The 27,041-nt window shown below is 33.0% G+C and overlaps 1 protein-coding gene across 3 annotated transcripts in view; it reads left to right on the top strand.

Moving 5' to 3' along the window:
• Positions 1-27,041, top strand: part of LOC142348787 (uncharacterized) — a 68,884-nt gene that overhangs the window by 3,002 nt on the left and 38,841 nt on the right. The window contains exons 2-3 of one of the 3 annotated variants that reach the window (XM_075400285.1): positions 4,962-5,105; positions 11,799-11,957. In XM_075400285.1, the coding sequence (XP_075256400.1) occupies positions 4,962-5,105; positions 11,799-11,957 (303 nt within the window). Of the gene's footprint in view, positions 1-4,907; positions 5,106-11,798; positions 11,958-27,041 lie in introns of all 3 variants that reach the window. The other 2 variants (XM_075400284.1, XM_075400286.1) reach the window with 2 other exon arrangements.

Below are 27,041 nucleotides of genomic sequence, written 5' to 3'. Positions count from 1 at the left end.
AGTCCCCTCGTTGAATAATAATCGCTTGCTTTCTTCGGGGTACTCGCCGTTTGGTAAATGGGACATCATAGTTCTGAGTAGATTTTTCCAGACTGGAAATTTTTCTGATCACACCCTATATACTCCGGTAAAAACTTTGTTTGGACTTTTCTGATCATACGACAAAACTATCCAGACCCTAGACTACGCCATTATCAGGCTACCCGAACTTCCGCTGATGCTCTGATCAGACTGTCTAGACCGTACGTAGTGAAGCGTAGGAGCGGTTGAGGTTAACCCCTGAGCGCAATTTAAGTTGGTTTGATCAAATTTGTCCTGGGTTGCGCTCCTCGTCTTGGGAATGGTCCACCAAAATTGTGAATTACCGACCAATTGAATTTTTTGATCAATAAGGTTTAAATTATTGACAAAACGTCTCATATTCTCCTTGTCGCCTAAACAACCTGTCGGCCAATGTTCCTAGAGGGGGCAATGCCGCTAAAACATGTTGACGTCTGACATACAAGCTTTCGATAAATCTGATTGGCCAAGAAAACTAAAACAATGCAGTTAAACAAAACCTAATTTCAACAAATAATTCATCTGCCTTTGGCTTTGCATCATCGCCGCGACCATGCCTTAAAGGCCTGCTGGACTTGAGATGGCCAAAAATATAACAACCAAATAACAACCAAAAATCTGGGTCCAATATACCCCCAAAAAAGTTATTTATTTCGGCTAAGCGCCATTCCTGCTCAAGTTTTCAGATTTCTCAATTCTTATTGGGCCGCCATTTAATGCCTATTTTTGGTACGTCTGAATTTTCAAGTACCATTGTAAAACTGTTTTCACATTGATCAACGATCCATAAAACAGCTTTTATTCATAGAAAATGGAAAATTGTATTTTTTCGTGATCAGGCAATTAGATTGTTTTATTAAAATAACTCCAAGATTAAAAATCATGTACTCTTAATTAGAACTCAAATCAGAAATTTAACTAGGACTACATGATTTTAATCCTGGATATATTCTAATAGAACAATCTAACTGCCTGACTTATACATTATCAGACTAGAAAGAATACATGTATATAAATATATATATATATATATATATATAAAAATATATAAAATTTATATAAATTTTTTGTATATGAACACACACACACACACACATGTATATATATTTATATAATTTTTATATATATATATATGTATATATATATATATATATATATATATATATATATATATATATGTATATAATATTTTATATGTGTGTGTGTAATCATATATATATATATATATATATATATATATATATACATATATATATATATATATATATATATATATATATACATATAAGTATTTACATTTATCGTTTTTGGATCTTCACTTCTTAAACAGTGCTATTACTGTGACTAACTTAACGGCTCATCTCGCCGTTTAAATCTTTTACTTGCGTTATAATGAAAATCACCTTATTTTACATTGTTATCTGAAATTCACATTGTTTTATTTCGATTTTCACATTTTTGTATGTTTTAATGATTTTACTTTTTGTATACAGCAACCGTTTTTACCGATACACTATATTTTGGTGCGACTAAGTTTTGATATATTATTCTGATACCTCCGATGGTTTAAAAAGTTTTTTTAGAAAATACTATCAGTAAATATTATGAACAGATAAATTTTTGTAGAGAAAATGATACATTCAGACTTCTCAATGGGAAAATAGTATTAACAAGAAATAATAACAAAAAGAAGGTGCGTAAAAGTTTCGACGGAAAATTATTTTTTGATACAACCTTTGCGCATCTAGCGTGTGAGCGAGATCTCGGACAATAAAATGATTTTTACATTCTTTTATTTGTTATTTGTGCTAGGAGAAAATTTTTTATTATTTTGTCGATGTGAATAAATCAGCGTAGTAAAAAAATAGGATTCCTTTGTTGTCTCTGTATTATGTTCTAATTGTACGCTGAGATGTTTCAATGTCTTCTTATTTATTTTTATTTAAAATTAGACTTCGAATTTTCATAAAAAATTATAAACCAAAACCTAAAACTTTCTCCAAGCTTCCAATAATTTTTTGCTTGATTCCAAAAATATGTCGCCATTTGTTCGGCTTACTGTGAAATAGTACATTTTTTAATCAATTTTCTGCAAAATGTAACCATAGTTCAAGAAATTTTCATAAAATTACAGTTGTAAGCGTGGGTACAAAGCAATGACAGTGATAAAACATACAAAAGATATGAAATATATTTCCCAATTGTCCACAATGTATGTTTTTGATCGCCAATGGTTAGCAGTGATTTCAGTAGTTGTTATTTACGCTCATCGTCATTCTTATTAATGGTTGCAGTACCTGATTGCCAGGATAGACAACAGCGTGTAATTTTCAGCTGAACAAAAAAAGTGTATTTGGTCATCAATCTCTAGAATGAAATTTTCATTTGCAAAAAAATTTGCATATTATAACTACCTTTATCAATTTTAAAATTAAACGCTTCATAACTTGGACGAACTATTGAATCCTTACATTGGGATTCAAGTAATTATAAATAAAATCGAAACAAAGGAGCAAAATTATGGACAATAGTTACTGTTATCCGTTGAAGTAATTGACAAAATTTATGCATTGTTTGGTACTGTTATTCACAGTTAAAATAACATTTTTTTTCAGATGAGTGTTGCCGTTATATGAGACAAAATGTTGTCGCAGTTGTCCTCAAAATATTTTAGAATCTCTTTATATAATGGGTTATATGATCTTCAATTGTTGCAATATGCTATCACTGTCACTAATTCAACAGTTCGTTACACAGTTTTACGCAAATTTTACCGAAGCAATGAAAACTATCGTCTTTGAGTTCTTACGATTTTGACATTGTTGTTCGTTTCAATGATTGTACTTTTTGTATTTTGCAACAGTTTTTACCGATAAACTATTTTTTCTAACACTAAGTTTTGATATACTATGCTGATACTTTATGTGATTCAATAAGCTCGTTTAGAGAATAATATTGGTGAAGACTTTGAACAAATGAGAATATTGAACGTGTTTTCTGAAGTAATTTTTTAAGGAAAAAAATGGATTTTTTAATGCAAGTAGTCTTAACATGAAAACCTGAACACAAAAAACATGCGCAAAATAACCAGTTAAAATTTTTAATTTTTCGTAGAAAATTCCGAGCATTGTTATTGTACGACTTTGGTTAAATTCTAAAGACCTATAAAAACTATGGATTTTGCTTTAAAAAATTTAAAAATACTGCACCAAGAGTGATGTTTCTGTTGTCTCTAAATCATTTTGTAATTGAATGCTGAGGAGCTTAAATGTATTTTTAATCACTTCTATTGAAAATTGAAGACTCAAACCATAAAAAACCGTCCCGACTTCCGATGATTTTGTTTGCATGCTTCCAAAAATATCACAAAATTTTTCATTTCGGTAAATCAGTACACTTTTTAACAATTTACTCAAAAATGTAACTAAAATTGAAGAAAATGTCTTAAAATTAAAATTTTAAGCGTGGGTGCACAACAACGACAGTGAAAAAACCTAATTCAAAAATCGAATTATGTGCCGCAATTGTCTGCAGTTTACGTTTTTGATTGCGAAGGGACAACAGTAATATCATTAGCTGCAATGAGCGCTCATCAAAGTTTTCCGGTCAAAAGTATTTACAGTTTAAGTGACATTTTATTTAATCAGTTTTATAATCAGTTTTGTAATTAGGCACGTCAAAACTTGGATGAACTATTGAATCTCTACATTGATCTTCAAGTAATTACAAATACATTCGGTTAAAAGAATTTTAAGATAAAAAATTATTACACAAAACAATTGAGCAAAATTATGGACAATAGTAACTTGTATCCGTGAATATGAGTGAGAAAATAATGAATTGTTTGTTGTTGTTGAAAACAGTTAATTCTACAATTTTTTCAGGTGAATATTAAAGACATAAAAGACGAAATGTTATCGGCGTTTTCCACAAATTGTCTTAAAATCTCAAAATTACAAAAGTGTTCTATTTGCACCCGAATAATTGCATAGTTTTGTGTGACATTGTTCCAATATAGTGTGCTCTCATCAGTTTTCTTTTAATTTTTCACAGGGAAGAATAACATTTTTTGTTTTTTTGTCTCTGTTTTGCAGACATTGATTTAAAGGGAAAAAACTACACCAGTGACGGTTTTATGATAACAAGAGAAAAATTCTTTCTTTCAAGCATAATATGATCATCAGATGTCATGTTATTTTTATATTAATTAGAAAAAATTATCCAGCATTACTGCGCAAAAATTGATTTGCTCGAGTAATTTTTTTATCGAGTTTGTCATGTTTTTCATTGCCACGTCAATTATCTGCACGTTTAACCTCTTTTTTTATTTCTTAAGGTGAAATAAAATAGAAAGTGGAAACGAGGCGTTGTCACTGTTGTCCATGAGACATCAAAACAGCCATAAAAACATCAGAATTTACATTTGGACGCAAATTTGCCTCATGTTCTGAGGTCATTATAAATTTGGGCAATTTGCTGCCGAGCAACTGCATTTAAGTTTTTATCAAAAACTAAAAGCCTTCAACACTTTCATTAGTTTCAGGTTTTTGGCAAAGAATTAGTTTTTTTTTCTGACTTTTTAATTTTATCTGAAAGCAATTATTTTTTTAAAGCATATGTGAACAAAATAATTAGGCTTTTTTTAATCTAATAATTGTTTTACAGCCTGATTCGTGTTCGGGCTAGCCAATTAATACTTAACCATTATCAAGAAGTAATCATCTTAATTCTAGATGGATAAATTCCGCTGAGCAGACACCCTTTTTCTAAGTGAATCATCCGTTTTGTTGTTGTCTTGATACTCAAAAACCAAAAAATCTCCAATGCCAAGGAATAGTTCGTGACAGGCTTTTCATTTGCCTACACCGAATCTCAACTGGGAAACCAACTTGGACTGTTAGCACTTGGAATGGCAGTTTACGACCAGTTTGGCATCAAATTGGTCATCAATCAAAACCAAAAGCAACAGTTAGAAGTGGCAATAGATCTCAAGGCTACGTGCAGTTACGATGGATCCAGTTTTTGCCTCCTTTTGCCCACCAGCCGTAAGTAGAAAGTCAGTAAAAAGTCACGTTTATGTTTGCCTAATTTTATGGGCGTATATGTGAGCGTGTATGCGTGTTGTTTACTTAACTCTTTATTTTTTGTTTGTTTGTCTAATGTTTGTCAGGTTTGATTCACGTTTTTCCAACAATAGTCAACTGAACTCTAATTTTGAATGCTCCCCAGTCAAGACCAGATGGTTATCTAGCAAGATTGCGCTAGAGTCTTGCAGAAATGGATATGTTGCAAGATCTGCCAGAAAAATGGCTATCCTACAAGATTTGCAAAGAAAAGTGGTCTTATCGTTAAAAACGTTCAAAATTTCCTTGAAAAGTGAAAAACTCTGTAGATATTATTATTTTCGTATTAATTGCAAGGTGACAAATTTCGACCCGGGTTCTCAAACTCCTCTTTTGGTTTGGAAGCACTCCGATTTAAATAGAACTGATGTTTTATAAGCATAAAATTTTTCTGAGCTTGAATAAAATGTAAACATTTTCTAAGCAAAGTTTAAAATGTTTTAAAGTTAAAATTAATTGGTGTTTCCTCTCTAGTCGACACAAGATGTTAATCTTGCGAGATCTTGCAAGATTCTTCCAAAATACTGATAATATTTCAAGATCTTGCAAGAGGATGTTAATCTTGCAAGAGAATCTTGCAAAGTTTTGTTAATCGTGCAAGATCTTGCAGGAAAATCTTACAATGTTATGCATAATCATGCAAGATCTTGCAAGATTAACATCTTGAATTGACTAGGGTTTTTAATACAAAAAGCAATTGTTGGGGCCATCCAGTAAATCCAACAAATTGAATAAATGTTTGGCATCAAAACTACAAGGGGATTCAATCTTTGATTAAAGATTTAAAAACAGGGGATACATTGTGGGGACAAACTTTGAAAATTATTAATCAGAACGCATAAGTTTAGAGACTTCTCAGTCTTGGATACAGAAGTGTGGCGCAGTATCAGTTGCAAAAATCTTTAGGGAATGGCCGAAAATGGAAAGCTCAAGGGCTGCTGAACCCGACGGATAAGTCATTTGTTATGCAACGCAATTTTACCAATCATTACCAATTCAATTGCTACCAACTCTTGGTGAGAGAGCACTAGAACACCTCATCAGTTGAGAAATTTTTCGGAAATTTATTAAAAGTAGCTGATAATTGTGGCACAGAGGATACGAAAGATTCCATAGCTAAAAATGTCTTCCCGGGTCATTGATCATACAACTTTCTTGGATTTCGTACAAGGTCATATATGGTTCTTAGTAACCGTACTAGGTCATATATAATTTGTATTGTTTCTTAGTACTCATACAAGGATCATGAAAAAATTTCAAATGATGCATCGGACTTCAAAAATGTAGCGGTTTTCGGAAGCAACAAATAAAAACATATATGGCACTTCTGTGGCTAAAAAAAGCAAAAAATAAAAAAAAAATCTTTGTAATCATACTAGGTCATACATGATTTGAATGATTTCTTAGTGGTCATACAAAGACCATACAGAAAAAAACGATCATTGCATTGAACTAAAAAAACACGACGTGGAATTCAGAAATATCTGTGCAGAGCTATGATTCTTATATGAAATCGAGGAAATTTAAGTTTTTCCTAGCACGACGAAGAAAGCCTAGCTGATCTTGCATACCATTCTCTAGTAATACAAGGAATTACAACTACTTCCTCATCGTACGGGAACTTTTATGATATTTTTGATTTCTTAGAAGGATCACATATGATTTGTTCAATTTCATACAAGGATCATATATGATTTCCTGTGTTTCATACAAGAATCATATGTTTTCTGGCTCTCATATTTCTACATATATTGCTTTTCCGCGTTTTTTGAAGTAATGTGAGACGTTATTCGTGATTTAAACACTTGATAATGATAATTAATGATTTCCTCAATTTCATGCAAGGACCATATATGGTTTCCTGGGTTCCATGCAAGGATCATATATGATTTCTTTGGTTCCATGCAAGGATCGTACTAGGAAATAAGTTATGATTTGTATGACATCATATATGATCCTTGTATGGAACCAAGGAAGCGGCGACTTGGGTTCATAGTACACTTGATTGATAGTGAAATAAAACTAGAGATGCTGAGGAAAATAGTTGACACAAGAGTGCTTCGGATTGCAAAATCAATTAAAAAGTGGGAATTCACTATCACTCAAAATGTGACAGAAGAAAAAAAAGCGCAATCAATCATGTTATTTAACACGCAGAGCAGACACAAGTACTTGTTCTAAATTGTACACAAGCAAAACAGAGCCAACCTTTGAATCTGGAATACAAAATACCGTTCCAAGTACAGTGACAAACTTGTCTCATCTCTGGTGTGAATCATCCCTCCTCATAATTGTGTAAAACACCAAAAAATGTCAATAAAAACCAAAATTTTAAAGGAAATTCTAAAAGTATGTTGAATATGAAACACAGTCAAGCTGTACTGAACAGTTTTGAAAAACTCATCTGATAAGCTATTCCAATTTGATTGGAGTTGTTCAATTTAGATGAAAATTGTATAGATGCAATTTTTCACAATACTCAGTTGAAAGAACCTTGAAACCAAAAATTTACGATTGCCAATGTTTCAAACGTTGTAATAATATATTGGGGAAGCCTTTGTACTATCAGAAAGAAAATTTATCGGAATAGTATCAAAAATAAGAATTCATTCTGAATACGGGGCTCAAATTCTAAAAAAAGTCAGCTTTTTTAGAACTGTACGGCACTGACAAACGACAAACGGAAGAGAACAGCTGTAAATTACAAGGAGCAACCGAACAGAAAGTCCATTTGAAATAATTGTTGTAGGAGAACCTTTGTCGAAAGAATTATTCTCATTCAAAAAGTGTTCTCAATTAAATAACAACAACAAATTCTCAACAAATTCGCCCAGCGAATACAGTAATCAATAAAGACATTGAAGAAACGCATTCATAAAAACTTTCCAAAATTTTATAGCGGTATTTTAAGTCAAAAAAGCAAAAAGCAGACCGAATTTGCAAAAACATTAGAAACCTAGAAATAAAAACGGAAGAACATCATCTGTTGATCTTTAATTAGAATTTAACTCCGAAAAACAAAAAACCTCAGTAGAGCCGGACACACAGAAACACCACAAAGTTGCTAGGTTTGAGATTTAATCTAACTATTTCTCATCAGGGTAAAAAACTATCAACCTTCAAATTTAGCTGTAGAATTTAAAATATCAAGTTCAAACTTCTTCTAAAAATTAAATAGTTTTATTTGAAGGCTCGTAAAAAGAATATTGTACAGCAAAGACTGCTCGTTATCGAAATCGGTTGTTTGTGTTTTAAAATGATGTGTCTTTAATAATGATCTTCGGTTGTTTGTCTTCAATAATTAATCATCGGTTGTTTGTCTTTAATACTTGATCTTCGGTTGTTTGTCTTTATTAATTGATCTTCGGTTGTTTGTCTTTAATACTTGATCTTCGGTTGTTTGTCTTTAATACTTGATCTTCGGTTGTTTGTCTTTAATACTGATCTTCGGGTGTTTGTCTTTAATACTGATATTTGTGTTGTTTGTTTTTAATACTTGATCTTCTGTTGCTTGTCTTTAATACTTGATCTTCGGTTGTTTGTTTTTAATACTTGATCTTCGGTTGCTTGTCTTTTTTACAGGTCTTTATTTGTTTGTCTTTAATTCTGATATTTGGTTGTTTGTCTTTAATACTGATATTTGGTTTTTTTTTAAACACTTGATCTTCGGTTATTTGTCCTTAATATTTGATCTTCGGTTTTTTGTCTTTAATTCTTGATCTTCGGTTGTTTGTCTTTAATACTGATCTTCGGTTGTTGGTATTTAATACAGATATTTGGTTGTTTGTTTTTAATACTTGATCTTCGGTTGTTTGTATTTAGTACTTGTTCTTCGGTTGTTTGTCTTTAATACTGATCTTCAGTTGTTTGTTTTTAATGCTGATATTTGTTTGTTTGTTTTTAAAACTTGATCTTCTGTTGTTTGTTTTTAATACTTGATCTTCGGTTGTTTGTCTTTAATACTTGATCTTCGGTTGTTTTTTTTAATATTTGATCTTCGGTCGCTTGTCTTTTTTACAGATCTTTGGTTATTTGTCTTTAATTCTGATATTTGGTTGTTTGTCTTTAATACTGATTTTTGGTTTTTGTTTTTAATACTTGATCTTCGGTTATTTGTCTTTAATACTTGATCTTCGGTTGTTTGTCTTCATTTCTTTATCTTCGGCTGTTTGTCTTTAATACTAATCTTCGGTTGTTGGTCTTTAATGCTGATATTTGGTTGTTTGTTTTTAATACTTGATCTTTGGTTGTTTGTATTGAATACTTGCTCTTCGGTTGTTTGTCTTTAGTGCTTGATCTTCGGTTGTTTGTCTTTAAAACTTTATCTTCGGCTGCTTGTCTTTAATACTTGATCTTCGGTTGTTTGTCTTTAATACTTGATCTTCGGTTGTCTGTCTTTAATACTTGATCTTCGGTTGTTTTTCTTTAATACTGATCTTCGTTTGTTTGTCTTTAATACTGATATTTGGTTGTTTGTTTTTAATACTTGATCTTCTGTTGTTTGTCTTTAATACTTGATCTTCGGTTGTTTGTCTTTAATACTTGATCTTCGGTTGTTTGTCTGTAATACTTGATCTTCGGTTGCTTGTTTTTTTTGACAGATCTTTGGTTGTTTGTCCTTAATTCTGATATTTGGTTTAATACTGATATATGGTTTTTGTTTTTAATACTTGATCTTCGGTTATTTGTCTTTAATACTTGATCTTCGGGTTTTGTCTTTAATTCTTGATCTTCGGTTGTTTGTCTTTAATACTGATATTTGGTTGTTTTGTTTTTAATACTTGATCTTCGGTTGTTTGTATTGAATACTTGCTCTTCGGATGTTTGTCTTTAATGATTGATCTTCGGTTGTTTGTCTTTAATACTTGATCTTCGATTGTTTGTCTTTAATACTGATATTTGGTTGTTTGTTTTTAATACTTGTTCTTCGGTTGTTTGTATTTAATACTTGCTCTTCGGCTGTTTGTCTTTAATACTGATCTTCGGTTGTTTCTTTTTAATACTGATATTTGGTTGTTTGTTTTTAATACTTGATCTTCGGTTGTTTGTCTTTAATACTTGATCTTTGGTTGTTTGTTTTTAAAACTTGATCTTCGGTTGCTTGTCTTTGATACTGATATTTGGTTGTTTGTTTTTAATACTTGTTCTTCGGTTGTTTGTATTTAATACTTGCTCTTCGGCTGTTTGTCTTTAATACTGATCTTCGGTTGTTTCTTTTAATACTGATATTTGGTTGTTTGTTTTTAATACTTGATCTTCGGTTGTTTGTCTTTAATACTTGATCTTTGGTTGTTTGTTTTTAATACTTGATCTTCGGTTGCTTGTATTTTATACAGATCTTTGGTTGTTTGTCTTTAATTTTGATATTTGGTTGTTTGTCTTTGATACTGATATTTGGTTTTTGTTTTCAATACTTGATCTTCGGTTATTTGTCTCTAATACTTGATCTTCGGTTGTTTGTCTTTAATTCTTGATCTTCGGTGGTTTGTCTTTAATACTGATCTTCGGTTGTTGATCTTTAATACTGATATTTGGTTGTTTGTTTTTAATACTTGATCTTCGGTTGTTTGTATTGAATACTTGCTCTTCGGTTGTTTGTCTTTAATGCTTGATCTTTTGTTGTTTGTCTTTAATACTTGATCTTCGGTTGTTTGTCTTTAATACTTGGTCTTCGATTGTTTGTCTTTAATACTTGATCTTCGGTTGTTTGTCTTTAATACTTGATCTTCGGTTGTTTGTCTGTAATAATTGATCTTCGGTTGTTTGTCTTTAATACTGATCTTCGGTTGTTTGTCTTTAATACTGATCAGAATACTGGCGTAAAACTGGGATCAGTTGACTTTGAAAGCAAAAAAGACAAATCAATTCGTATTAACACCAATTACTTGCAATCGCGACGCTTTTCCAGGCTTACGTTCAAAGTCCATTCAATGATAGCCACAATTTGGCCCCGAAAACATTTCTAACACTATAGCGCTGATTTAAAAAAGGCATTAAATCAACTAAAGGCGACTCTAAAGAAATAATTTGTTTTCATTCCTCTCAAAAAAACAAGTCGCCAATTACCGTTACGCAAATATTCCATGTTGTTATTTCTATAATTATCTGTAATTGGAAGGTGTACAAATTCAGTTTCTACTAGAAGTGAAAGTTGTAACGGTGATACTTTATTTTCTTAATACCAGCATTTGCTCCGCATATGCAGTTAATTAGTTCGAATCGTTTTTGCTCCTAATTTTCACATATTATCTGTTCATAGACCTATAGTCTTTCGGCATTTTGTTAAAATTTATTTCTTAAATTATAATCATTCTCTTCATTAGTCAGTCCCATTCTATTCATTCTCTTGTATAGTCAGTCCCATAAAGTTGCGACGCTATCGGACGTTTCAAAGGTCAAAGGTCAAATTTAAAACGTACAGAGATCAGCACTTCGTTGTTCATTTGCAGGTCGGGAGTCTTTCGAACGTTCGCTTGCGTTGCAACTTTATGGGACCTACTATAGTTCAGTGCAGCCGATCTATGCTGGCGGTGAGCGCTTTTTAAGATCTTTTGCTCTCATCCCGTTTATTCTGGTTACAGTATTTTTTTTGTATTTAATGAGGCATTGTTTCAGAGTGCAGTCTTCCCTTGAACCAAAAGCGGATGATAAACACAACCGCACCAGAGTTCCGGAAGGAAAAAATCTTTCTACTTGGAAGAAGGCCAGGCGATGTTGAGGGCAAACAAGTCTTGTTTCCCCGTTACCCAGATTTCTTCTCATGGATTTACCAAGGTCAAGTTGTTCAGTGTGAGGTCCTATCTTATGATAATACCATTATCAGTTAACTTGGGGGGGGGGGGGGGGGCACTGCATAATTATTTCAATTATTTCAGAGTGGCAGACTATATGGACAAAATCTTAATGTCTGTCGGCCATCAATTTATCTCAAAATAACCATATGATATTATTATGACCGATTATTGTTTGCTGCTTTCGTCTTTCGACCCCTCTTTGGGGGGGGGGGGGGGGGGGAGGACTATATACTCAAATGGGCTTTGTTTTTGTTCAGACAATTTTGACCGATCGATATATTCATCGTAGAGAGCTGTGAGTGGTATCATTAAAAATCCTGTTCAGCGTAGAATCTGGAATTAAAATTTCTTTTGAATTTCGTTTTCTAGAGCAAGCTATCGGGTTGACATTTTTGTGAATATTAGACCGATTTGCGTTGTTTTTATTCATATTTTCCGGAAATTGTGCCTAAAGGTTGATAAATTTTACCAAAATATGTTAAAATTGTTAACAACAGTGTTGTTGATCTTATTTTTAAAGACAAAAAGTATTCTTGATTATTTTGATTTAATTTCTTTGGCTAAAAGTTTCAAAATTCAGGCTTTTTCATCACAAATAGCACAAAATGAGCTTCTTTAGGCCAATTTGAATGAATTTACCGGAAGTGAAGACCCAAAAATCACTAACGATCTTTGTAAACTTCAAAGGGGCTAGTCTTACTTCCGCTTCCAATGAGAGTGCTCTGTAATTAAAATTTTCCTTTTTTTTGCTAATTTTATTCGGTGATTATTATGACCGATTATTGTTTAATGCTTTCGTCTTTCGACCCCTCTTTGGGGGGGGGGGGGGAGGACTATATACTCAAATGGGCTTTGTTTTTGTTCAGACAATTTTGACCGATCGATATATTCATCGTAGAGAGCTGTGATTGGTATCATTAAAAATCCCGTTCAGCGTAGAATCTGGAATTAAAATTTCTTTTGATTTTCGTTTTCTAGAGCAAGCTATCGGGTTGACAGTTTTGTGAATAATAGACCGATTTGCGTTGTTTTTCTTCATATTTTCCGGAAATTGTGCCTAAAGGTTGATCAATTTTACCAAAATATGTTAAAAATGTTAACAACAGTGTTGTTGATCTTATTTTTAAAGACAAGAAGTATTCTTCATTATTTTGATTTAATTTCTTTGGCTAAAACTTCGGCTAAAAGTTTCAAAATTCAGGTTTTTTCATCACAAATAGCACAAAATGGGCTTCTTTAGGCCACTTTGAATGAATTTACCGGAAGTGCAGACCCAAAAATCACTAACGATCTTTGTAAACTTCAAAGGTGCTAGTCTTACTTCCGCTTCCAATGAGAGTGCTATGTAATTAAAATTTTCCGTTTTTTGCTAATTTTATTCAATGATTATCAAAAAAGCATCATTTCTAACTTAGAGTTAGAATCATTTGATTTCAAACTAGCAAATTATCTATATTTATAACATTTGAAGCAATTAAGTGTTCTTAATGGACAAAATGAAATTTCAAGCCTAGTTTTGTTTCAATCCTGGACTGTTACAATCTAAAAATTGGATTGTAGTAAGTCGGTTTTCTTTAGAAAAAGTTTTGTCTTTCATATATTAATTAAAGAACAGAACAATTCAAATCAACGCTCTCTGGTAATAGTTTCAGTTGGCTTCCTAAGCAGTCTCAAATTAATGTATTTACTTTTTTAACTCAAAGCCTTATGATAGTTTTGACTTTTTGAGTTGTTTGATATATAAACAAACAATGGTTTACTGCCACCATTTTCTATTTTTCTCTTAACTTGGACAACTTCTAGTTTAATGACAGCAACGAAAAAAATGCTTCTCGTTTCTACTGAATTGTTTTCTCGTTTTGTCAGTTTTTCACAATTTTGACAGCTCACATATCACATTATTGGCATTCATGAATAACTACATGTATCATTGAATGTTTGTGGAGGCTATATGAGCCGATATTTTTTTATGACCTCGAAAACAATTGTTTTTAAAAAAACACTTATTAACTTCGCAATTTTGTTCTTTTTATTGTCTATTTTTTTTCTTAGTCACGTTAATTACAGGTCACATATGACATTATTGGAGTCGAAAGAAGGCACAAGAGTGCAAAAGCTACTGTTTTTTTGTAGAATTCGTCATGACTTTACCTGATTAGACAATGGATTTTTCGAAAAAAAAAAGTAAATGAATTTTTAATTTTTGTCAATATTTGACGTTGTTTTTGTAGACATAAGACTTTTTCTGAATAATTACAGGTCTTGAGGGCTTTTTTGGACAAAAAAACAAACCTAATTAATTTTTTCATGTTGTGTCTAATTACTTTCATGAATTTGAAAATTTTGTTTTTCGAAAATTACAAAAGGGGTTTTCAATTTTGCCGTTTTCTACTTTTGTCTACTTGGTACATTGTTTCGTTAATTAGTGGTCACACACCAAGCAGTCTTCGATGAAAAGAGGAAACAATTGACATGTTTTGAGGTGTATAATATGGCTTTACTGTCTTCACAGCTTTTCTCGGAAATTTTAACTGAATTTTTCTTTGTTGTTTTTTTGTTGTTCGTTTTGTAACCGCATAAAATTGAATAATGTTAGTTCTTAATGCCCTCATGTAGAGAAAAAGATGGTGTTAAACCTTTTGGTTGTCTTCAGTTGACCTCTAATAGTTTTCATTACTTTGAAATTAATTGGTTGGAAGAAAAACCGAAATTTTTTAATTTTGGCGTTTTTGTTTTTTTTTAATTTCACCGAGCATTTTTATCGACCCGTCCCATTTCATTTCTAGTGATGTACAAGTTTCCTGATTAGTTTCAGTTATACTTGACGCTATGTTAACCTTTACATTAAATGTTCTTTTTTAAAAAAGGGACATAAACTTTTGGAATTAATTAATGTTTTTTGATCTTGTTTGATTTTGTTGTTCGTCTTGACTCGCTTTATTAATAATGGCAAATTTAATCAATCAACTGTCACATTATTACTCAACTGAGTTATTTGCATTGGAGGCTATTTTTTTCGTTCGTACACAATTTTTTGAAAAAAATACTTTTAAGTTTTGGCTTTTTCCATTTGTTCCTCATTTTATAGACAATTATGCCAAAATTGTGGATGAGGGGGAACGGAACTTTATGTGCGATGGCACACTACTGAGCCTCCTTGTATTATAATAATATTGGACTCGTCGCTTACCGTTTTCATAGGTAAAAAAGGCATATGTGATCATAAACAAGTTGAATGTCTTCAATTGCTTTCTAATGATTTTCATTACTTTCAATATAATTTTTTTTAAAAAAAACATACACCAATTTTCTTTGCTGTTTTTTGTTTATTTCTGTCTAATTGCTACCGAGGTTTATTATGGAGTGGTCCATATCTTTTATAGTAAACTACAAGTTATTTTGTTTAGTTTCAGTTTTTCTGACGCTATTTTGACCTCGTTAATAAGTTTGATTTTTAAAAATGGACAAAGTGTTAGGAGTAATTAAAGTTTGTTGATATTGTTGTTTGATTTTTTTGTTCGTCTTGACTTGTTTTTTTAATAATGGCTGATCTCATTAATCTAATGCGGCATTTTTTATTCCACTGAGTTATTTGCTTTTGTGGCAATCTCTTTGCTCATACACATTTTTTTTCATAAATACTCGAGTTTTTGGTGTTTTCTACCTGTTCCTTATTTGGTAGACAATTATGCCAAAAATGTGGATGAGCTGGGTTAGAACTATACGTGAGAACGCACATTACGAAGCCTCCCTGTCAAGGTCTCAAATCAAACAAGCGCCGTTTTTCTCGACTGTTATCATAAAAGCAGCCAGGTTCATATCTCTCTTATCAAAAAAGCCGTGCTTATCAGAGCAATAGGGCCCAGGGAAAGAGTGTCACTTGGCTCAAAAAATGATGTTAGCTGGTCTTTTTGACTTGAGTGCTTAACCGTTCAACTTTAGAGACTAAACAAGGAGGCTCGGTAATGTGCGTTCGCACATAAAGTTCCGACCCCGCTCATCCACATTTTTGGCCTAAATGTCTACCAAATGAGGAACAGATAGATTTTTCAAAAAAATGTGTATAAACAAAAAGATTGCCTCCAATCGCAAAAAACTCAGTGAAAAAAAAGCCACATTAAACTGATGTGATCAACCATTATTATGAAAGCCGGTCAAGACGAACAACAGAATCAAACAACAATAACAACAAACATTAAGTACATACAAAATTTTTTGTCCTTTCAGAAAGACAATTATTAACAACGTCAACATAGCGTTGGATAAGACTCAAACCAAACAAATTAACTTTTACTTCACTAGAATAGATATGGGATCACTCCATAATAAGGCTCGGTAACAATTAGACGAAAAATAACAAAAACAGCAAAGTTAAATAGTTCGCTTATATTTTTAAAAACAGTTTATTTCCAAGTAATGAAAACCATTAGATATCAACTGAAAACATCCAACCAATTTGTGAAGAAATATGCTCCTATTGGAAGGAATTAAGATCTTTCGTTTTTTTTTGTTTTTTCAGCAGTTACAAAAAAAAATAACAAACGGGGACAATAATCAAAAATTCAAATACAACCTGCGAGAAAACGCTGTCGAATCCGTAAAGCCATAATTTGCCCCATAAAAATGTTCAATTGCGCCTTCCTCGAACGCCAATAATTTGGTATGTCACTTCTCATTAATGAGACTAGGTAACAGGTAAACAAAAAAAAGCAAAACTAAGTAGTAGTTTTGTATTTTTCGAAAAAAAAATGTTTTCAAGTTCATGACAGCCATTAGCTACAAAATGAAAAAATAGGTTCTTTTGATCGTACAAAATAAGTCCTTGAGTCCTTTAGATTTTCCCACAATGTATTACGTCTACAAAAGGGACGTCAAATAAAGCCAACAATCAAAATTTAGTTTACTTTTTTGCGGAAAACCAGTGTCAGAGCCACTAAAATCATAACAATTTCTATAAAAAAACATTAAATTTTGTACACTTGAACCTTTCTCCGACGACAATGATGTCATATGTGATCTCTAATTAATGTGACTAGGTGAAAAATAGACAAAAAAAACAAAAAACGAAATTAGAAAGTGTTTTATTTTATATTTTTGAAAACAGTTGTTTTCAAAATGATAACAGCCATCAGCTATCTACTCAAATTAGAGTCCAGGCTCATGTAATCCTCCAGAAAAACCCACTGAGAGCCGATATTTTCAAGGAAATTTCATACGACTAAAATGACAATGTAACAACGACAGTTGAAGACAAATATAAAAAATTCAATTAAATTCTTCTAGAAAGTGGTGTCAATGCAGTCGAAACAATAATCTATGTCTTTCAACACTCTTATATGTCTAATTGTGCTTTACTTTTAACGCCAATAATGCAACATGCGAACTGTCAAAAATGTGATAATGTGACAAAACAACAAAAATAACGTGAAAAATGGACCAATGCCTAAAAGTAAAAAAATGTGAAATCTAGTAGTATCAAAGGCAGAAAACTATAATTTAACGCGTTATAGCACAAGAAAATTTTTTGTTTATGCAAACATTTTTTTCAAGAATTATTTTTTGGATTGTAACAGTCCAAGATTGGACCAAAACCAGTCTTCCTAACGCTGTTCGTTGATTAAGAACACTCATTTGATTCGAATGTTTTAGATCTAGATAATTTGTTAGTTAAAAGGTTTTTAAAAAAGATGCTGCGTTTTTGATAATCATATTGTAAAATTAGCAAAAATGGCAAAATTTCAATTGCAGGTGTGGTAAGGTTATGCCTTCATTTGAAAAGTGTACTAAAATCATTGTTGTCCTTGTGTCAGTTAAGTGTATTCACCATTGTTATTCATCATTTTTATTGAAAGACATATATTATTGTTAAATAATACCTCCGACTATAAAGTCAAGTCTTCAGTTGTGTTCACATTCTCCCATTTTATTACTTAAAGTAATTTTCATTCTCTTAACAGTATTACTGAAATTCAGTTGTTCTCAATCTCTATTGTTTTGATACAAAAACAGCTCACAAAGAATTCGAGACAAAATTCAACGTCGTCAGATTAGGGCCACATTGGTAACAGAATTGCTTGTTATAATTAAGAATTGTATTTCTGTTCTTCACCGATTACAGTAGATTCCAAAGTCGAATCCAATTTCTTTAAATCTACAAGCATTCGTGACTCAAATACATACCTCTGAAGTAAGAGGTATCACATGGTGCAGTCAGCAACTAAAAACGAGCACTTTTCGGAATAGAACCGTTTTGGGAACGGCCTACATGGGAACTCCCCTTGAGATGTGAACGTTGAAGAATAATTCTGAAGCTGGCCATGTTGCTAAAGAGGGCATTTCGATCGACATCTTATGACCAGCACCACCAGATAAAGTTATTTTCCCCCTGAACCTATCTATGAAGAAGATGTGGGCAATAGCACGGCTCAAAGCAGAATTTGAAACGAACAACTTAATAATGCTTGGCTGAACAATTGTCAGAAGATTGAAGCGGCGGGAATATTGTGTGGTGATAGACAATGGAAACTTTGTGACAACAAAGCTGTCTCTCTTACCTGTCTTAGCCTTGGTATGGAAGGCCGTCGGATATTTGGTTCTCAAGACCCAACCATTCAAATTAATCAAATCTCGACAAAGTATCTTTGGAAAAGTTTGGTTGAGGTAATCAGTAAGTAGAGAAATATAACTTTCGATCGATATACATTCCTAACACGACAACAACTCAAAGGAGAGCCGGTCGAAACATTCCACGGGTGTCTCTGGGAAATTTTCTTAAATTGTGATCTTGGTAGCCACGAGGAATCTATCATTCGAGATGTTTTTATTCCGAATATGCAAACTCAAGAATTACAGAGAGAGCTAATGAAAGAAACGAAATCGGCTAAAAAAGCATTAGAAGATCGGCATCCAAGGAACAGCTGCCCACACAACTGAAAATCAGGCAGCAAATCAGTCAGTCATTAGCATCCACCAAAACCCTTGGAACAAACCCAGACCAATGTCAAATTTTTTTTGTCAAGCGAACGGTTTGCCCTAACTGTGGTTACGGATGGTCAGCTAGTCACCGTCAGAACTGTCTTGAACGAGGAAAAAATTGCAACAATTGCGGAAGGGTGAATCATTTTGCAAAAGTCTGCCGAAAAACAAAAGTACAAATGAAACCATAACCAAGATTCAACAACGTCAATGACACTTCTTCTGAAGCCACGGCGGGGGAACAAGTAAATCAGATTGAGACTATGTTGCAAAGACACAGTATTTATGATGCTAACTACGACTCTGGTTATGATGAACTTGATGACAACTTTGTAGCTGTATAATCAAGAAACAAATAGCATTTGACATTCTCGGCTTAATCTCTCGAATTGGTAAATCATTAGAAAAAACACACAGTAAAATCTAATTTTCATAAAAATTTTACATCAAATTATCAAAAAGGACGCCAAGTCCCTGTAAATCTTCAGCCCTAGTTAATACAAAACTTCAAAAATTATTAGTTGAAAAACACATATTCGAATTGAATAGTTCTTTAGATGACAATTTCTTATCTCCATTTGCTATAACTGTGAAGAGAGATAAAACTGTTAAATTAACATTAGTTTCCAAGATTTTAAATAAATCAATACACAAAAATAAATATCAAATGTCTAATATTGATAAATTAATTGACACGATGCAACAAAATTCAAACACAAATGCATCAGATGAAACATCTCGTCTCTCAACATTGGATATGAAATACGCTTACAATCAATTAAAAGTAGACTTGGAAATCTGCCGGTAATGCAATTTCAAAAATAGTTAGTGTTGAGAGTACAGGCATATATCGTTTTATTACTGGATTTTAAGGGTTAAGTGACATGCCAGCAGTATTCCAAAAAGTAATGGATTACACATCAGTTGGTTTAGATAAATCTCATTGTTTTCTAGATGACATTATAATAGTTATTCGTGGTTCAAAAGAAGCTCATTTAAAGTTAGTCTATAAATGTCTTCAAAAATTAGACTAAGATAATTTGAGAATAAATCTACCCAAATGTCACTTTGCTAAAACTGAAAACGAATGGTTGGGTTATAAATTAACCCAATCTGGAATTGCACCACTTGAGACTAAAACATCAGCACTCCTCAATTTAACAGCACCTAAAATTAAAACAATTGCGATCATTTTAAGGATCTGTTCCCTACCTTGGTAAGTTCATTCCTAATCGTTCCCAATTATGTCATCCACTTCGACCTTTACTTAAAAAGAACACTAAATTCATTTGGAATGATGAACCTTCAACTCACTTCTAACATATTAAAGATAAAGTAGCAAACACTACAGAAAACACACACTACAGTCCGCACTTGGAGACCCGAATCAAATGCAATGCATCTAGAGCTTGACTAGGGGCTGCATTAGAACAACGATCACCAACAGGTTGGCATACAGTCGAAATCACGTCTCGTTTACTTAAGTCATATGAAGACCGCTATAGCGTCAATGAACTAGAATTATTAGGAGTGGTGTGGTCTGTTGAATATTTTAAATTTTATCTCTTTGGAAAAACGTTCACAATCATTACAGATGATCGAGCATTACTCTGAATCATGAAAGAACATATACCAAGCAAATCTTATAATAGCTGTTTAAATCGTTGGGTGGATTGTTTATTACTTTTTGATTTTAATATTGAACATACACCAGGCGCGAAAATGGGGCCGGTAGATTACATTTCTCGCCAACCAAATCAAAAAGCAAAAATTACAATCACATATGATGAGGAATTTGCGGTTGCAACAATTACCCATATTCGTGACGCAATTGCAGCAACCTGTATAAATACCACACCACAATAATGTCAATAACAGCACTTTAACAGCATAAATCACACACATTCTACACGTGCCTCAATAGCCCACCAAACAATTCTTTCCCAATTGTTTTCTGCCTTAAATTTCCGCACAAATCAGTTGCTTCTCTCTCACTCTGCAAACGCAGCACAAATCCAGCTTTCAGTAATTCAAACATGAGCACCTCGAATACATCTCCACAAACCCCACCAGCACCTACAGCTGGCAGAGTAGCTTTACAATCGACCCGAATTCGGCGGTCAATTCCACCCGTTCATCAAACGAGGGCGATATGTCACCCCATTTAGAACTTTCAAAGGCGGTGGTCTTTGAAAACAATTTAACTCAGCTGGCTGTGCACGAAAGGATTCCTTGCGGTACTAACCAGCAAGGATGCAGCAAGAAGTAAGTGATTGTATCCTACAGGGAGATAAACAGAGATGTAGGGATGTCAACCCTTACCTAAATTTGTACTGGAGAGACTTGCAAGTTCGCTCGGAGTGTGTCTGCGTTGAAGAAGGCGTGGCCATACCACACTCTATTCAAGAAGCGGTCCTTGAGTCCTTGCACCTCACACACCCAGGCAGTTGGGGTATGATTACCTTTAGACAATATGCATTCTGGCACTATATGGATCGTGAAAACCTCAATGAGGCAACCCAGTGCAAACCATGCACTGATATTGGTAAGAATCTTAAACCAGTCATCCCAGCGTTGAAATGACAACCTTTGATAGGTTGTTCCGAACCTAACGATGAAACTCAACTAGACTTTGTTGGATCAATTACAAGTGAAAAGGACCTAGATATACATTTCCTTGCCTAAATTGACCGTTTCTCTAAGTGTCCTACAGAAGAAATTTTTGATAAAGCTAACGGACCTAATGTAATTAAATTTCTCGACGTATATATACAAATAGATGGAGTTCCTCGAAATATTAGATTAGATCAATCACGTTGTTTAGTAGGCTAAAAAGTCAAAATTTTCTGTAAACAAAAAAATATTAACACTATTACCTATCCTTCAAACGATCACAGGACTATTGGATTAGTAGAACGTTTGATACAAACAATTAAAAGACGACTAAGCTGCATGAAATTAGCTAATAACAATAGTACGTTCACAATTAAAGAATCAATAAAGTCAATAGTGTAACAATTACGTATATGCAAACAAAAGACTGCAAATTTGACACCTTTCCATGCACACTTTGGAAGAGAACCAAATACAACATTTAGTAATATAAGTAGTACATTACCAAAATCATCCAATCTTTCATATGAAAATATTCTCAATCATTATTTAGACGCAGAAACAGTCCCTGTGAAAGACTATCTTGAAGGCAACGGGTGGGTCACGGGGGAACGGAGCGACATTATCGTCGAAGAGGCGATGTCAAAAGTACAGTTGGAGTCAAGTCGTTATCGCGTTTTATCCTCCACCCAAAATAAACAAATCCGATACCCCGTACGGAAAAGTCACTTGAATTAAAGTTGGCCAGAAAAGTATGCAAACGATCGAAGCGGGATTTGTGAGGGCTTTGAGAGACATTAGCGCCCGGTAGTATAGTTTTTCGCACATCCCCGACAACGACAGCAATCAATGAGCCAGGGTTTCCCGAAGAAAAGGTGCGCAATAGTGATATTGCAGAGTTTAGAATGAGAGCAGAGGAGAAGGACATACGGAATTGTGGCATTACTCCCAGCGACGCCAACTTCTGTATGACAAAACTACGGAAGAAACAATTGCGCAGCATTACAAGGAGCTCAAGAAGAAATATAGAGGGGACATAAAGATAAGGCATCGCCAAGCCCATAACACATCAGGCATATCCCTGTCAAAAGGCAATATCTCGAAGGCCATGTCTTCTTGCAAGCCAGAAAAGCCTCAAGCTGGAAAAAACTGCAATCGCAAATAATGCGCAACACCTAATTCATCAGCAGCCTCTTCGACAGCAAGTCCGACGACCTCAAATGGCAAAAGGAACCATAAAGCACCTGACTATTACGGATTTGAGAGCTCGGAATGCTCTCTCAGTGGCCCTGAGATAATGCCTGCACCTAAACGCCCGAAACCTAACAACCCAGTAATCAAAACAGTTATACAAGAGCAGGCATTACACAACAGTCAAAACATATCGAATTACCATTTGTGAGCCCACCAGATCCTCGTATTCGTCCACTCGAAACTTCGCCTTCTGAAGAATACAATTATGCTGACAATAAAGGTGAAGTCAGTGCGAGCGTTTTCGATGCTGAAAACCAGATTTAAAAATTTTAATTTGTTCCTCAACATTTATCAGTAATTTCAAAACTTCCAGTTTAAAATTTTCAATTTCATCTTAAGACTTTAGTTTATTTGTTGTTGAAATCATTTTCACTTTTAAAACTACGTTGTGCATGGAAATGTTTTATATTCATTCAATAGAATTGTCTGTGGATTTCAATGGTTTTACACTTGTGCTGCATTTGCTTCTTATATTACGCTTTTTGAGGAATTTTGATTCTAAATGTTGATTGTTTACATGTCCTCTCAATTAATTTGGAAAGCCATAGCAATTCCAATTGTCATGTTATTGTTGAAAATCTAACGCCATTGTGAGTTTTAAAGTACTAACTATACTAACCAGTAAATATATTATTTATATTATAAAATTTGTTCACCTGCAGTTCAAAATTTTGTCGAAGCCACAGATATGTGGTACGGTTATACCTTCATTTGAAAAGTGTGCTTAATTTCTATTTTCCCTGTGTCAGTAAAGCTTAACTTTATTCATCGTTGTTATTCACCAAGGTAAACTTTACCTCCGACTACAAAGTCAAGTTTTCAGTTGTGTTCACACTCTCCCATTTTGCTACTTCAACTAGTTTTCAATCTCTTAATAATATAACTGAATTTCAGTTTTTCCCAATCGCCCTTGTTTTGATACAAGAATAGCTCACTAAGGATTCGAGACAGAATTCCACGTCATCAGAATAGAGCCACGTTCGTAACACTATTGCTTGTTATAAGTGAGAATTGTATTCCTACTCTTCACCGAGTACAGTGGATTCGCACCTCAAATCCAACTTCTCTAAATCAACAAGCATTCGTGACTCGAAGACAAATCTCTGAAGTAAGAGGTATCACAGCAGGCTACTCTCAATAGGAGTGGAAGTAGGACTAGCTACCTTTGTAGTTTTTAGTTGTCTTATTAGTTGTTTTTTTGGGTCTCTACTTCTGGCAAATTCAATCAAAGTGGTCTAAAATAGCTTATTTTTGGCAATTTTTGATGAAAAAGGCTGATTTTTGAAAAATAGCGCTGAATTTTTAGCCAAAAAAATTAAATCAAAATTATCAACATAATTTTTTGTCGCTAACAATAAAATCAACAGTACTTTTGATAACAATTTTTACATATTTTTGCAAATTTGACAAAAATTTTGTCAAAACTTCCTGAAGATGTGAAAAAAATAACGCAAATTGGTCCAATATTCACAAACTTTTAAAACAAGATAACTAACTCTAGAAAACGGAATTCAAAAAAATCTTTTAAATTCCATATTCTAAGCTGTACAGGTTTTTTATTGATACCACTTACAACTCGCTACGATGAATATATCGATCGGTCAAAATTTTCTGAACAAAAAACCCCAGTTGAGTATATAGTTCCTCCCCCTTCAAGAGGGGTTGGAACAATGATCGCGGTCCTAAGGAGTTTCAATTTTATTTTGTGTTTTGTTTTTTTTTGGGAATTCTAAATTTTCTAAAATAGTTTGAGAAAATAAATTCCCGGAGGAACTGCAATCGCAAGTTACCAAGATTAAAAACTATCTTAACCTCCGACATCATTATGGAAAAGGAGCTCAAGTCGAACATACCGTTTCGAGAAAAGAATTCTTGCGTTTTGTGAACCATAAAAATTCTATCTTATGTTCTGAAACTGAAGTTACCAAACATTTGTTACGCCTGAAACAGTTGATATCTACAAAATTGAGCATTTAGGAGCTTTCGTAAGTTTGATCCCGAATTTCATTCGGTTTTCGGGACTAGGACAACATTATAAGCATTGTTTTCAACACTTAATTGTTCCGACCCCTCTTGAGGGGGGAGGAACTATATACTCAACTGGGTTTTTTTTTGTTCAGTCAATTTTGGCCGATCGATATATTCATCGTAGAGAGTTGACACTGGTATCATTAGAAAGCTTGTCCAGCGTAGAATATGGATTTAAAAAAATTTTTTTGATTTTCGTTTTTGACAGGGAGATATAGAGGTCTAAACTTTCGAGAAAATAGAGTGAATTCCGTTGATTTCATTCACCTTTTTTCGGCATTTTTGACTAAATTTTCGCCAATTTTGACAAAATTTAAGAATGTTTTTCATGAAACTGTTGTTGATTTTAAGTTTAAAGACAAAATACATTGCCGGCTATTTTCATTGAGTTTTTTTTGTCACAAATTCCGGCTAAAAATTTCACAAAATTCAGACTTTTTCATCAAAAACAGCACGAAATAAGTTTCTTTAGTCCACTCTGATTAAATTTGCAGGAAGTGCACACCCAAAAAGCACTAACAAAATTTCTGTAGACTGAAAAGGGGCTAATTCCACTTCAACTTCCGTTGAGAGTGCTCTGTAAATAAAACTTTGCCCTTTTTTGCTAACTTTATTCGTTGATTATCAAAAACGCAGCATTTACTTTTGATTTTTTAACAAACAAAATATCTATATCAGTGACATTCCAAAAAATAAATATTCCTAAGGGACATTCAACATTAGCAAGACTAGTTCTGTACCAATCTTGACGGTTACAATCCAAAAAAATTCGGATTGTCATCAGCCGGTTTCTTATAAAAAAAAAATCGATCTTTTTTATATTTATTAAATAACAGAACATTTCAAATCAAAGCTTACAAGTGATAGGTCCTATTGGCTTCCTAATTAGCTCAAAATAAAATAACAAGTTGATTGCATGAAAGCTTATGGTCGTTTTCACTTTAAAATATTTGAATTTTGAATAAAAAATGGCATACTGAAATTTGCCTCCATTTTTCTCTTACTTTGGTCAACTTGTAGCTTAGTGTCAGCAATCAAAAAGTGCTCCTTGGTTCTGCTGAATTCAAATTTAGTCTTTATTGCGACTTTACGCCTTAAGTTATGGTGTTCTGGCTTCGATACTTCTAGAGTTCACAATTTTTTTTTTAATTTTAGGTATTTGCCCAATTTTAATGTTTTCTAACTTTGTCAAATTATTACGTTAATGTCATTCATATATCTCATTTTTTTGCGTTCAAAATAACGCAAAGTTGATATTATTTAAATCCTTAAAGTCAAAGATTGTGGTTTTTACCATTTCGACAATACTTTCTCGAAGAATTTAATTGAATTTTTATAATTTTGTCTTTAACTGTCGTTTTTACTTTGTTTTCTTTTAATCCTGTTTAATTTACTGTACAATGATCAGGTTTGATTTGCTTTTCCTGGAAGAGTAGATGAGCAGAAGTTCTGATATTAGAAGATAGATATTGGCTTTCATGACATTGAAAACAATTGTTTTCCAAAATGAAAAAAAAAATTTCAACTTCGCAATTTTGTTCCTTTTATTGTCGGTTTGTTACCTAATCTCGTTAATTAAAGGTTAAAGATGACATTATTTTTGTCAAGAGAAGGTGTCAAAAGGGATTGGTGTCACAAAATCTAATGTTTTTACGGAATTCGTTATGAATTTACTGGCTTTGACACGGGTTTTTCACAAAAAAAGTAAATTAGTTATTGATTTTTGTCATATTTGACGTTCTTTTTGTAGACGTAAGACATGTTCTGGTTAATTGCAGGTCTCGAGGGCCTCTTTTGGAAGAATAAATAAACCTATTCAATTTTTTCATTTTGTAATTAATGGCTTTCATGTCTTTGGAAATGAATTTTTTTTCGATAAAAACAAGTTTTACATAATCTTGCTTTTTTCTTTTTGGTCTAATTGTTACCTAGTTTCATTAATGAGAGGTCACATAATACATTTCAGTGAAAGGTGTCAAAGATGATTGGTGTCACAAAATCTAATGTTTTAAGAGAGTTTGTTATGAATTTACTGGCTTCCACACGGGTTTTTCACAAAAAAAAGTAAATTAATTTTTGATTTTTGTCATATTTTACGTTCTTTTTGTAGACGTAAGACATGTTCTGGTTAATTGCAGGTCTCGAGGGCCTCCTTTGGAAGAAAAAATAAACCTATTCATTTTTTTCATTTTGT

This window comes from Convolutriloba macropyga, chromosome 10, assembly GCF_964194025.1.
Source record: "Convolutriloba macropyga chromosome 10, txConMacr16.3, whole genome shotgun sequence".
Lineage (NCBI taxonomy): Eukaryota > Metazoa > Xenacoelomorpha > Acoela > Convolutidae > Convolutriloba > Convolutriloba macropyga.
Note: the sequence above shows the minus strand (reverse complement) of the source record. Positions and strands in the feature narration are given on the sequence as shown.